This window comes from Sceloporus occidentalis, unplaced genomic scaffold (genome assembly GCF_023333645.1).
Source record: "Sceloporus occidentalis isolate IW3139 unplaced genomic scaffold, rSceOcc1.0.p SCAF_6, whole genome shotgun sequence".
NCBI classification, from domain to species: Eukaryota; Metazoa; Chordata; class Lepidosauria; order Squamata; family Phrynosomatidae; genus Sceloporus; species Sceloporus occidentalis.
In genome coordinates this window covers 50,258,815-50,273,012 of record NW_028316986.1, presented here as the reverse complement: position 1 = coordinate 50,273,012, position 14,198 = coordinate 50,258,815, and the positions used below count along the sequence as shown (strand labels likewise).

The 14,198-nt window shown below is 37.3% G+C and overlaps 1 protein-coding gene across 1 annotated transcript in view; it reads right to left on the bottom strand.

Moving 5' to 3' along the window:
- Positions 1–444: 444 nt before the first annotated feature.
- The window catches only part of KCNK5 (potassium two pore domain channel subfamily K member 5), a 50,513-nt gene continuing 36,759 nt past the window's right edge, over positions 445–14,198 (bottom strand). Inside the window, exons 2-5 of the mRNA XM_089529587.1 lie at positions 13,085–13,196; positions 9,765–9,931; positions 7,189–7,357; positions 445–5,961 (exon numbers count right to left, since the gene is read on the bottom strand). Of these exons, the coding sequence (XP_089385713.1) occupies positions 5,141–5,961; positions 7,189–7,357; positions 9,765–9,931; positions 13,085–13,196 (1,269 nt within the window). The 3' untranslated portion in view covers positions 445–5,140. The remainder of the gene's footprint in view (positions 5,962–7,188; positions 7,358–9,764; positions 9,932–13,084; positions 13,197–14,198) is intronic.

The window sequence follows — 14,198 nt, the reverse complement described above, 5'->3', positions numbered from 1 at the left end:
TGAAGTTGCCCTGTGTAAAAGGAGGGTATGACAAAAGACTGAGAACAGCCTGACTCACTGCAGATGGAGCCCCCAGATAGTTTGCCTTTTGCACAGAAAGTGAATATTGATTTGGTTTGATGTTTTCATCAAGCTGCTCGCCCCACTTGCAAGAACTCCTACTTGGTCACTCACAGCTCAGAGCCTGTCAGCATATGTCTGATCTTATGATTATCATTTTGTTTTACCCCATGATGTATTATGTACATCCTTATGTTTAACTCCACTTACCTAATATGGAGAGTTGCTTTTTGGAATTCTTCACTATTCACATTTTACCGATGTTTTACTGCTGAACATTTGTGTCAAGTAGTTAGCCCATACCACTTTTCTTAAGGCTGTTTCACTTTCACTGTTTCACATAAAGAATAATAAAGCACTTATTTCTTTTTTCTTAAAAAAAAGTCTTTTTATTTTAAAAAAATGTTAAAATAAATTACATTTTATAAAGTCTAATATTTACATACAGTGATTCCAGTGATACAATTGGCAAACAAAAGAACAGATCAAAACAGAAATTATCTGTTCATGCGATGGAGTGACAGAGATGAGATTGTACGGATTCTACACTTCAGGAAGCATGTGAATGACAATGGTCCTCTTTTTAAATGTTTAGTGCAGCCTAGAAGGCATGAAAACAAGTCAAGCTGCTATACAACCTTTAAGGTCAACTATTGCTTTTGTGCTTTCACAAGTCAGACACAAAAGATGATAAGAGTATTTTTGCCTGTACCATGCCAATAAACTAAATGGATGAGTCAACCCACATTCAGAATAGCAAGATCCCAGTAGGTTTTTATCTCATGGTCTGATACACCCACCATCAGCAATAGAGTCAATTATGCCTTTGAAGTAAAAGAACACTTTTGAAAATGTTGCTTAACAGATTTGGACTGCTATATTGGATTCATGACTCTGCCAGTTTACTGCTATATTGCTTTAAAAGGAAAGCTGGAATGATATACTGCTTTTACATAAACCTATGGCAGAACTGCACTGTCTGTGGCTCATTTTTGTATTCAATATAAACAGGCAGCAAGATTACAATTAAGTGGTGAAGATACCTGTGTATTTCAGAGAAGAAATCTCTACCTGTTCACCACCTCACTGTTAACCTGTTAACAATCTTAGCCCTTGGAAGGACCCCATGTTTGGCTAATTCCGGAGGGTGATAGAGTCTCTTTCCTTGGAGGTCTTTAAACAGAGGCTGGATGGCCATCTGTCAGGGATGCTTTGAATTGGATTTCCTGCATGGCAGGGGGTTGGACTGGATGGCCCTAGTGGTCTCTTCCAACTCTATGATTCTATGATTCTATGTGAAAATTACACAGGCTGCTTAATTTATTGAACTGATGCTAGGATGTTCTGTTTCAACTAACAGTGGTTGGTTTGATGCATGGGAAGAATAAGAGAAAGGGTTTCTTAGTCTAAACTTGGTTGAGATAGGTAAGAAAGAGGGTCTTCCTTTCTTTCCTCTCAAACACATGAGTACTGCTGGCAGTCTGGTGTTTTTTAAGGTTAGCAGCCATCTATTTCTTTTTAAAATCTCTTCTGTAAAGTATCTAACATGGAAATGGAGCAGATATGGTTACTCTGATAAATCCTAGTATTTTATTCCAAAAGAAAAGTGATCTAAAACTTTATACTTCACTTTGTTTCACATTATGCAAATCTATCCCAAAAGATTGCTGTGAAATCAAACCAGTCAAAGGCACTTCTAACATTTCAAGTAGTCTTCCCCAGCAATCAAGCTTTATTACATCATATGTAAAAGGTAGAAGAACAAAGCTGACTTAGGGCTGGAGCAGCCGGAGTTTGCTCTGGCCAGAAGCAAGTCCAAACCCCAGGGCCTGCCAGTGCTTCCATGAGCCGACTCCTTTTTGCTATGGTCCAAAGAACCATTGCAAAGCCTTGGCATGGCTTCCAGCCACTTTGGAGGCATGCATCATCTAAACGCCACAACTCCAAAGTGGCTGGAAGCTGCTTTTTCCTGCCCCTGTGCTTCACCCCTAACAGCTAATCCTCCTCCCACCCCACTTAAAGAAAGTGGGAAGACAGTATTTCTGATCAGTATACTACTAAGGCAGACCAGTTCTCTGATAGATCCTAGTCAGACATAACTTTTAATGAATGCTAGGTCAAGGGAAAAGGGTAGATGTACAGTTTGTACAGCTAAAAAGGCTAAGCATGTACTTCTTGTGCTGGACACTTCATAGTAACATCAACAAAAATACAGCTAATATTTCAGCAACTTAAAGTCATGGCTCAAGGGTAAGACATTATCAACGATCCAGATGCTTGCAGTTCATCTTTACAGATTTGACTTTTGACTTCAAATCAAATCTTTATTGATTTGATTTCAAAGTACTTGGTAAAGCTCCAGAACCTAATAACTTTATAAGTTGCACTTACATGTATCAAATTTGGCTTGGTTTAAAACAAGAAAAAATTGACCTAGCTTCCTTGAGAAGTGTTTGTTCATGATACATAGGCAGAAATATCCTATATTTGATGTCTAAAGAGCAGCGCTAAACCTATTCTTAACTGCTCATATCAACTATCCTCATATGTAAATACAAAAGAGAGTTTGCAGTTCTACACACGGGCCATGCAACACACCAGTCACACTAAAAAGAACCATCATTGTAAGGTGCTCTCACATACTGACTCTTTGTTCTGTACTCTGTTAAGACATTCAAGGAATTAAACATTCATTTTGTACAACATTCTGTACCTCACTTTTAGTGCAGATAGAAATGTTTTAGCCACTCATTAAAGAAAGACACACTACAACAGAATGCCAGCTTTATGGAACTATGTTCATTAAAATTGTGTTCACTTTTGTAACAAAAACTAGGGACTGCTCAGTTCTCAGTGAATCATCCACAATGAAATTTATCTCACAGTTATATTATATCAGTTACAACTATAAATAACTGTTGCTCTTGGTTATAGTTGTAACTGATGTCACAGCAAGACATTTTGAGACTCTGAGTCTTGATTAAACTACATGATGTCAAAAATTGTTTTTATAGAGGTAAAAATAATGCCTGTAAAGAACCAGTCCCTCTCCCTCTCTCTATAAGAGCCACCAAGAACTAGTCTCTCTCTATATAATACCCACCGAGAACAAGAACAATAGCTTTGGGGGCTAGAACTTGGCAGTGCGTAAAATCATGTCATGTATGTATGTTAATAGTCACAGGTCCAGTGGAGTAACCTCCCATCTAAAAAGGAACAAGCAAACTGAACTGCTTGGATTCCTTATTAATTAGATTTGATTGCATTTTTTTGTGCACATATAGTGAACATTTCCAACAGAAATGAATGGAGACCATCTTTTATAACAAATATCCTTCTAAGAGGTGTTTGTAATAGGAGTGTATGGATTTTTAGAGGTATTTTTTTATGAAGGGAGCAGTATACTGCCAAATCCACAGTTCAGAAGCCAAGCACAAGTTAATATGAACAGTTTTGAGTGTACCTAGTCGTTCAAGATTAGTATTGCAAAATTCCACTTGGCCTTCTTTTACTATGCTAGACTCAGAAATCCCCCATTCCCAGGCTTTCCACATATATAGACTTTTTCTATTTCAGACTGAAACCACAGGAAGAACAACATACAATTAAAAATTAATATTGGAGTGACTTACTTACAGCTAGATTCTCAATGGTCACACTGAAAGTTCATGCTCCTTAGAACACTTGGTTTTTCAACATTTGTATTCTGCTACAATAGATTAAAAGGCATAGGTATTTTGTCACTTTTTAATAGAAATACCAACCATAAAGTCAATTAATCCTTGTCAATAGAAATCCAAGTACCTGCTGAAGTCCCTTGCCATCATGGTTATATTCTGATACCTTTGTAGGTTTTCTCATACCTTTGCCTTTATGTCTATACAGCAGTTCAGTAAAAACAAGCTAAAGTACTTGTTTTGCTTAGAAAAACAGTTATAATAATTCTATTAGAAAAACAGTTAAAATACCTACATCAGAAGTATATGAAAATATTTGTGCCATAACAAACATTATTTACTCAAAGTACCAACTGGAGTGGCAAATGACAGAATTTTCTAGAAGCAGAGCCACTGAATACAAGGAACAAAGCAGCTCTCAGATCCTTCAGATAAAAATTAAGATATTCATGACATTTTTGCTATTTTAAAATACAGTGTCATTCAAACAGACATCATAATTAAACATTTAGATAAAACTGCACATGAAATTTATTCAAGTATTTCCTCTAGAGCATGGACAGTGGAAGGGCACTTCTGACACAAAAAACAAGTTTTGTCAGTGTGATTTTCTTCATTTTTAAACCTGTCTTCTACACATCATCTTGCACCATTCAATATTACTGAATTTTAGATGTGCTTTTCACAATCACCAGGAGGATTAACCCACAGATAATTTCTTGTATAACAGAAGGTACCCTGACTGCATACCACCATTTTTGTACTGTTACATTTTTGGTCATGATCCTTTAGCTCACAACTAAATGGAGCCAGCGTAATTCAAGTTCCCTAATCAGTACTACCAACATATCTCAACTTTGACCTTCAGGACATTTGGCTCTTCCAGTCCAAAGCATCCTTTAAAAGGAAGGTGAAAAGAGAGCTTCACTGTGTGATCATGTTAATTCTAACAATACTTTCTACTCTGCACCCAGGCATTATCTGAAATCAGTTTTTCAGATATGGATTACTGCAGTAACCAGCCATGTCAGGCAATCAACTTGATCCAAATTGACTGCGATATTTGACTCTTTCCAAGAAAAATACTGAACAGGCCCAATAATTCTAGGGTTTTCTTTCCGATTTCATCAACCACCAGTTCTCTAAAATAACCCTCAGATTTTCAGAACTGAAAATCACAGTGAGCGAGCAAAACTAATTATTGTTATTGTTATTATTATTTTTTTAAAAAACACATCTACAGATAACATCCAGGCACTGAATGGGTTCAGTTTGCAAATGGAAGGCAGTGGTGGAAAATGCCTTTCATGATATCCCTTCCTCCTCACTTATACTCATCTGTTCAAACATCTGTTCAAAATCATTAAATGATCTTGTAGGAACCATTAGCAAAATGTATTCCCTCATGTTGCCGTATTTGCAGTATTCACTGTGTTGTACTCATTCATTAGCTGCTCATAAGGAACAGATACCTCTAACTCATTACTGGTAAAGGTAGATTCATCAGAGGATGGAAATTTTGCTAGTTTTGGGGGGCTCTCAGGTTCCTCTGTCATATTATCATCCATAGAGGACTTAGAAGTTTCTTCATCATCTGAAAGGTCCTCTTCTTCATCCTCATCCTCATTTACAAATGTTATATTGGCATTTTCAAAGATCAAAGGTCGATAGTCCCTGGAGTCCCATGTTTCTCCTTCTTCCTCACTGATCCGGTCCAGCTGATTTACGAACACATTGCCCTCAATTGAGCTATCCCCAACACGTTTGTCAGTTAAATGCCTCATAACATGATAGTTTTGAAGTCCAAGGGAAACCTCATCATAGTCAAACAATTTGTTCCTTGTGTACATCACTTTGAAGTCTTTACTGGTATGTTGTAAGCTTGGTTTGACTTGTTCAGCATTCAGGATTTTGTCACTGCTTGTTTTGAGTGCCTTCTTTCCAATCTGTTTGATGAGATCATTGTACGTCTCTTCTTTCTTGGAAAGGAAGCTGAAAATGTTCACATCTTTTGAGTTAGACATTGGAAGTGGTTTTTTGGAAGGAGGATGATTTTCAAAGGACTCCTTCCTTTTTTTCCTTCGTTTCTTGATTGCTTTATGAACCTCAACAAACATGCTGACTTTCCAGTTGACAAAGAGGGAAAGCCAAGCCAGACCCAGATAGATCCATAGCTCTACAAAGTATCTGTAGAGAGAATGGTAACTAATATTTGGATTCACACCTAAAAGAAAAACATGGAAAGATAACAGAACTATGTTTAGATATGCATGCAGGCAACAGATACAGAAACTTATCAAAACTGTTTAAAAGCTTATCACCTCAGTTTTTATTCATGTCTGATAAGGGCAAAAAACATGAATGAGATTAGACATCCATTATGTTAAAAATAAATTTCTGCAAATATCTATAAAATTGAATTATGCAGCACCAGTGGCACAGCTTCAGTAATCAAATGTTATGTTGGGTCGGGGCTAGCATACTTGAACTCAGGTACCAATATCAGATATAAATCAATTCTACAAATGTTCCTACAAAATGTAGTTGAGCAACATTGAAAATCCATTAACTGCACTGTATTTAGAGACAAATTGTGAGAAGTTGAAAATCAGACACATAGTTAATGAATACTGTAGGACTTTTAAACAAAACAGCTGAGCTATTTGACTGAGTTACATAACAAGTTTAAAGGCTATGAGGGGCTTATAAACATTCTGGCTTAAATGGTGTGGCACCCACTGGGTGGGTGTGGCCCACTCAAATCACTGAAAAAAGGAGCAGAACATCAAATTTTATTAGTGCTGTGAGACAGCATCAAATGTCTCTATTCTTCCTTCCTTCCATCAGATCACACAAAGCATGCACAGCAAAATGGCTTGGGCCCAGGATACCTGAAGGACCGCCTCTCCCCGCACATTCCGCCCCGCACCCTCAGAACATCTGGGCAGCAACTACTTAGGGTTCCCGGGGCGAGATTGGTCTCCACTTCCAGGAGGACTTTCTCCATCACCGCCCCGGCCCTTTGGAATACGCTGCCCATAGAGCTCCGCTCAGCTACCTCCCTGGCCCAATTCAGACGGGATTTGAAGACCTACCTGTTTCAGATAGCATTCCCCGAATAAGGTCCCATAGGCCCCCCCGCCGCACAGGCAATGGGATTGGCTAACCTGGGGGCCTTTTGTTCTTGTTCTTGTTGTATGGTTTATGTAATTTTTGTATGGTTTTTAATGATTATTGTGTATTTTAATTGTTGTAAACCGCCCTGATCTTATGGAAGGGCGGTATATAAATTAAAAAAAAAACATATTAATAAATCATAACTGCAGCTTCTTGTAGCATAGCCTGTTCATATTAAACAATAAACTCCTGGGTACAGCTTTGTTAAGAATTTCAGAAAAACATGCAAAGTATTAATCTTAGCAGCTGTGAAGATGACAGAGCTCTTACTGACCAGCAACATAGTCTCCAAATCCAATGGTGGTTATTGTGATGAATGAGAAGTAGAGGCCTTCAATATAATCCCAACCTTCAGTTACCATAAAAACAAAGGGAGGAAGGACTAGATGCACCAGGACTCCCCAGATGATGAAAATAGCTGTGCATGTAATTTGTGCCTTTCTCTATAACAAATGAAAGGGGGAGGGGAGAGAAATCAATCATATAGTTATCTTTTAATGCATTTTAAGAATTTTTAAATAAAACATATTAGTCTATCTTGTAACATGAAAGTAAAAAATGGAGCCTAGATGAAGGAAGGAAATGAGTAAAATGGAGGCTTAAGAAGAATTGTTAGTTTTCTAGCTATTTCCATTTCTCCCCTCTTTTACACACAAGGCTGAAGAGTTCCTGCATTCTTTCAGCTTCACAGTTCAGAATTAAATCAGCAATCCTTGAGAAAACTTTGCTGTATCATTTTACTTGGTGAAACACCTGTATTGAAATACCAACCTCACTAAAGGTAAAGGTTTTCACTTGACTTGAATGTCTAGTCATAATTGACTGTAGGGGCGGTGCTCATCTCCGTTACTAAGATGAAAAGCCAGTGTTGTCTGAAGATGACTCCATGGTCATATGGCCAGCATGACTGCACTGAATGCTGTTACCTTCCCACTGAGAAGTGGTTTTTGTTTATCTACTTGCATTTGCATGCTTTCAAACTGCTAGGTTGGAAGAAGCTGGGACTAGTGACAGAAGCTCATCCCATCATGCAGTGCTTGAGCCTCGAACTGCCAACCTTCCAACCTTACAATCATTGGAACTGGCATTTTAATCACTAAGCCACTGCATCCCACTAAATGGAACCTCACTAAATGTAACTGTAAATCAGAGAGTTATCTTGAGGGCTACCCTTTGATCTCTCCTCTATTTTTTTTAAAAAAAACACTTTCTGACTTTCCCACATAGAGACTCATTCACACATACACCTCACCACACAAAAATTACATGGTGAATTCCCATGCAAACCTTCACCACAGTTTGTTTTAAAAACTAGCCTATTCAGTTAGAGCAATACAAAGGTCTGATGAATAATACAACCAAGTCAGAATGATTAACAAGCTTTGCAGGAAACTGTGCCACCATCTTTCCCTAGCTAAGGAAGATTCATCCATGAAACTTATTTAGTAGCAAGGCAGGACATTATATAAACCTACAAGGGCAGAGTGCACTTTTTCTGGCTGAATAAGCATAAGTTCCTCAAGACATGAATTTAGAGGGAAACAGAATGCTATGAGACTAGATGGCCATTCTGGGCAAGGAAATTACTGAATGTAAAAAAAAGATTTGGTCAGTATTCCAGCTTCTAGCATTCTGAAGAGTGCATGCTGTGGCAGCCCAGTTGTGGAATGCTCCCCCTTTGGAAGCATGGTTGGTAATATTCTGCTGTCAAGTGAAAACATGTTGTTGTTTTTAATTAAGGCCTGTGGGACCGAATTAACTTTTTTCAAATATACGTGATTTTAAACTGCTGTAACTACACAACTTGTTTTAACTTTTAAAATTTGTTAATAGTTTCTATCTGCTCTTAGCATTTTTAACATATGTTTATTCTTTTGTACACTATTATTATAAACTTTTCACACTGATTTCATTTCTATACCAACCTGAAATCTCATGATGATAATTGGTGGGATATAAATATTTTAATAAATGAATGAATAATAGTAATTAAAATTCTCTCATGCAACAATTAACATTGCAGCAAGAAATCCAAAGTTACACTTTCTCTCTCTCTCTCTCTCTCTCTCTCTCTCTCTCTATTTTGCTTTTTCCCCAAGGCTGGGACCCATTAACTTGTTCTACATACAATACACACATTGGAGCAGTTTGTTCTATCGTCAGTATGTGTATTGTCAGTGAACTAGAGGAAGGATACAGAAGAGCAGAGCAAAGAAGGTCAGTAACGGTTGGGTGGAAACAGCCACTGAGGTGTCTGAAAAAGTACATTCTCAAGCTACTGTTAATCTATAATTACACTAATGGCATATATAGGTCTGTCCCTGGCTTTCTACTCCACCAAATGCATCTCAGGAAGTAGACTTAAGTCTATGAAAGCTCATGCTGCCAACTTCTTCCTTTCAGTTAGTCTCAAAGTACTACAAGATCTCTCTACAAACTGATTCTACAGACTAATATGGTTATATCTTTGAATTATACAATCTACATTAGTTAATGCTGATAAGTGAATTACAGGTAGTTGTCATAAACATATCCTTAGAAGTTTTAAAATCAAGTTCACACACTACCAATTTGTATCAAAATGTCAGGCTATTGGACAACCTTGTTTTTAATTTTGCCTGATACAAAATTCTAATATATGTAGTCAAGCCATTTTTTTTACCCCTGAGCAAGACAAATATCAGCTGCATTTTTTGGAGAGCATGTTTTTACTTTAACATTTTGAAATAAAGTACAATAGCAGTTCCAGTAGTTCTATGACCTTGAGTTTAAAAGGTTATTGAATTTCATGCTTCCTGTGCTTGTAGCAGGTTAAACAAATTAATAATAATAATAATAATAATTTCATACCAGGCTTACTCCTCTTTTTGTCAGGAACTGGCCCAACCTCTTGGCACGTCCACCAAAAAACTTCCCCAAAGCACTGATCCACGTTAAACAGAGAGGAACGCCAAAGAGTCCATAAAATATACAGAAAAGACGTCCAGCTGAAGTCTTTGGAGCAACATTTCCATACCCTGAAAAAGAACATTGTGTTAAAAGTTATCCATGCTAATTTCAATATAATACCTTTTCATAAATTCTCCTCTACTATTTGAGCCTATTAAAACTTTGAAAACTTGTTCATGCCATACTCTTGTCTGTATTGTGTAAAACATAACAGCTTAGTATGCAAAGGGATCTTATAGCACCTTTGACACTAGCTGTGTAGAAGATGCTGTAGTATAAGCTTTCATAGACTTGGTCTACTTCCTCAGATTTAGTGCTAATGACAATATGACAGTCCGTATCTTTTGTAACCAGAAACACCTGGACACTTGTATCAGCAGAATGCACAAGTCTAATGATTCTATAATTGCAGCTTGTAAGTTCATCACAGAAGTTCATCAGTATTTCTGCTTTCAAATTTAAAACGATCCGTGGGGAGAGGCACGAAAATACAAATAAAATTATTATTATTATTATTATTATTATTATTATTATTATTATTATCATCAAACAGATGAAGTTTCTAGTCCTTAAAGCTGTGCATTTGAAAGCGTTTGGGCAAATACTTAGTGAAATGTTTAGAGGCCTATCAGTTGATAACCCTGCACTTGCATGGTTCTCAGATCTCCTGTTCCTGTCACTATTGATGATTTGACATGATTTTCTCTTCCTTCTTGATTTATCTGAAGTGCTGGCCCCTGGATCATCTTACTGGCTGCTATTCAGTGTTATCCTCCTTTGATTGTTCTGCATTGCATCCAGCTGTGATCAGGTGGCATTCTGTCTTTGGACTGACGGTGCGTCTGCACTGAAGAAAAAAGGCAGTTTAACACCACTTTAACTACCATGGCCCAATGCTATGGAAACTTGAGATTTGTAGTTTATTGTGGCATCAGAGCTCTCTGAAAGAGAAGGCTAAACAGCTCACAAAACTACAAATTCCAGAATTCCATAGCATTGAGCCATGACAATTAAAGCAGTGTCAGACTGTATTATTTTTGCTGTGCAGATGCAGCTTGAGACAGGTTAGATGCACCATCACTACTGAACTCTGGTTTTATGAGGGAGTTTACATCATTGCCTCCACAACCATATTCCAAATTCCCCAGCTAGTGAAGGAGAGAAACAAAACTGCATGTTACTCTCTCAGTCCTTAGGCAGGGATGATCCTGAAGATATCCTAAGTAAGTCCTTAGCAAGAAGACAGCCTGTTACGTCAGTGATATTCCTGTTTAAACCTGTTTTTGCTAAGCTGTTTATAGAAGACTGTCAGCTTTTCTTCAGAGTATTTCTAATACCAGCAACAAGTGGTGCATGGAGCTTTATTTGGTTTAGCAGCAAGGTTTCCACCTTCTCTTTTCCATCTCCTCTGGTCAGACTGTTTTCTAACAGTGTGTGTGCTCTGTCTCAGAACAAACAACAAACAACGATTCTGATATTTTCCTGTATCTCATAGAGATATTTTTGGGACAACATGAATACCTCTGCAAAACACAAAGCAGCATTCTAGAGATGCTCTCTAAAATATATTAGCCCTGTCCTCTTTCTCTGCATGTGGATGTGTTTGGTGGGATGACTGAGAGAAAAAGGAAGTTAGAATACACACAGTTTCTGTACTGTAGTACAGTACTCTTGTCACACTGCAGAAGTTCTTTACTGTAATACTTTTTATCTTTTTAAATATTTTTATTGAGTATTCTAATTAAAACACTATACATTTATATACACTATATATCCATACATTCAAATCATCAACGAACATCACACATCTATAACATTCTCATATACACTTCTATAACATTATAGTTATAATAGTCTGTATTTCTATAATTTAGAATGCTGTAATACTTTTTAAAAGCATCATCAGGACATATACAGCTTCTGAAAATCTTTGTTCACAACAATCAGTCTCATGTCACTTCACTTCTACATTTTGAGCTCCAATCCACAGGCATCAGATTTGCCTTGGATTCTAGATGAATAGTACATGGGGACAGGTGGGAAGCATGGTATAACAGATTTCCTAGCTCCATATAAACATGTAATGGCAGAGAGAAAACATTACTGCCTGACCTTCCTGAAGAAGCAAAATGTACACTATGATTGTTTTCTATTAATATTAGCCCATTGCTGCCCTTTCAGTGAAAAACAAACCTTTTAAAAGTATAATGGTGCTCAGACAGAAACATGCATAGAAATGAAGTTAAAAACCAATTGGCTCAGCTCTCAAATTTATCTCATGATTTTAATAAGCTGCCCTAAAATTCTGAACCTTCTTCCTTAGCCATAGCATTGATTCCTAGTTATCCCAGGCTGGTGATAGTGAACCTATCAAACACAGCATAATATTCCAGGAATTCCTTCATTAAAGTAAAATTCTACATAAAGGGACAGTCTCTAAAACTCATGGCTCACAAGGCACCACAGAACTGGGGAAACATTCCTAACAGCCATTAGGAATTGCATCTTCCAATACTGCATATACAGTCAACCCTCTGTTTTCATGGGGGATCTGTTCTGCACACACACACCCAGTGAAAACAGAGTTTCACATATAGTTAAGCCCCATTGGGCACGCATCCCATTATTTCCCCCTCCGTTCATCCCTCATGCATAAGCGAGGGATGTGGTTTCCAAAATTGGGAGAACAGAGGGAGGACTGTATATTATCCCTTTGCACATGTATGACATTATTTCTCCTTCTACTACACACTGTTTTAGTTCTTTCATGAATCAAATGGACAAGATCAGTCTCCAATGCTTCAGAAACAAAAATGGGGGCAGGCGGGAGATCAGCTTTGTTGAAAAATGAATAAATGAGATTCCTTATCTGCCTTATTTAATATATACAGAGGACATAATTTCTATCTCTCTATCTGTATGTATGCATATTTTAAAGTGTATTGACCACTTTATGTTGTCTTCCTCAGTTAATCCACATTTTGATAATTCACATTCTTTAAACCCTAACATAACTTGGATTTCTATCCACTTATTTTTACTTATATATTAGGTTTCTACCTCACCTTTCTCTCAAGAAATAGTACTCAGTGCAGCTGTACCGATCACATGCTTCAGTTAAGAATTAAATAAATGTCTTTAAAACCTAATATATATTGGATTTTTATGGGGTGGGTCTGTGGGTGACTGGGAAGAAAAGCCTTAGCCAGCTTAACACTCACCAATAGTTGTAATCACAGTAGCAGCAAAGATGACAGCATTAGGCCAGTTCCAGTAGTTGAATGTGTCATTGCCATCAATAGAAACCCCTTGTCCAGCAGCCTCTGATACAACCTATAGCAAATGGATAGGATCATTCAAAATGCAAGCTATATATATATATATGATATCACACTTCTATAGAGTAATCCCTTGAATCAAGATTTATTTTAATCAGTTTTCACATGATCATGCTGCACATTCCAATAGTAACTTGAAGCTTGTTTTTTTTTAAATTTAACAAGAAATGCATTGGCTTTCAAAATACAGTATTTTTTCAGAACACCAGTATATAATAGCTGTGGCATTTGGAAGCAAATGGATATTCAGACCCTTAAGAGCTATCTTCCATATTAGATTGTTCAAACATAAAAGTACAGCACAGGTCCCAAATGCAATAAGTGTTAAACTGAATTTGAAAATGGTTTGTTGTTGCTCCTTAAAACAACAATAACACTGTTCTTGAGTCTAGCAAGGCCAAAAGGTAAGCATGGCAAACAGAATTATTTTGGCAAAGCTGTCCAAATGAAAACAGTACAAGCACATCAGAGTGCTTGTATGCCTGCTGTGCTTCGGCAAGCCTGCATGATACTGAGCTTTTTTATTTATTTTACTTTGCTTCATTTCCCAAATAAATTTCATGCTATTATGGATAACTGCATGGCTTGAAACGGCCCTTGATTTTTGAGAAAAGTCATTGAGTGCAAAGAAATAATTTTTAAAACCTCTCTAAAATACCAATTGGAATGCTAAATATTTTGTTCATAGCATCTTGTGGCTAGTGAGCCCATTTCTCAGATTCTGTTAAGATATTTCAGTGGATCAGATATTTCCTCAAGTATAGTTAAGAAATACAGGCTAGGATTCAGTATTGCAAAGGTATCTTGTAGTGTGACGTCGAAGGCTTTCATGGCCGGCATCCGTAGTTTTTTGTGGGTTTCTGGGCTATGTGGCCATGTTCTAGAAGAGTTTGCTGGTTCTTCTTGCCAAGAAGAACATGGCCACACAACCTGAAAAACCCACAAAAAACTATGTTTCTTGTAGTACTTTTGTGGAATCATGTGGAAGAAGTTGTAG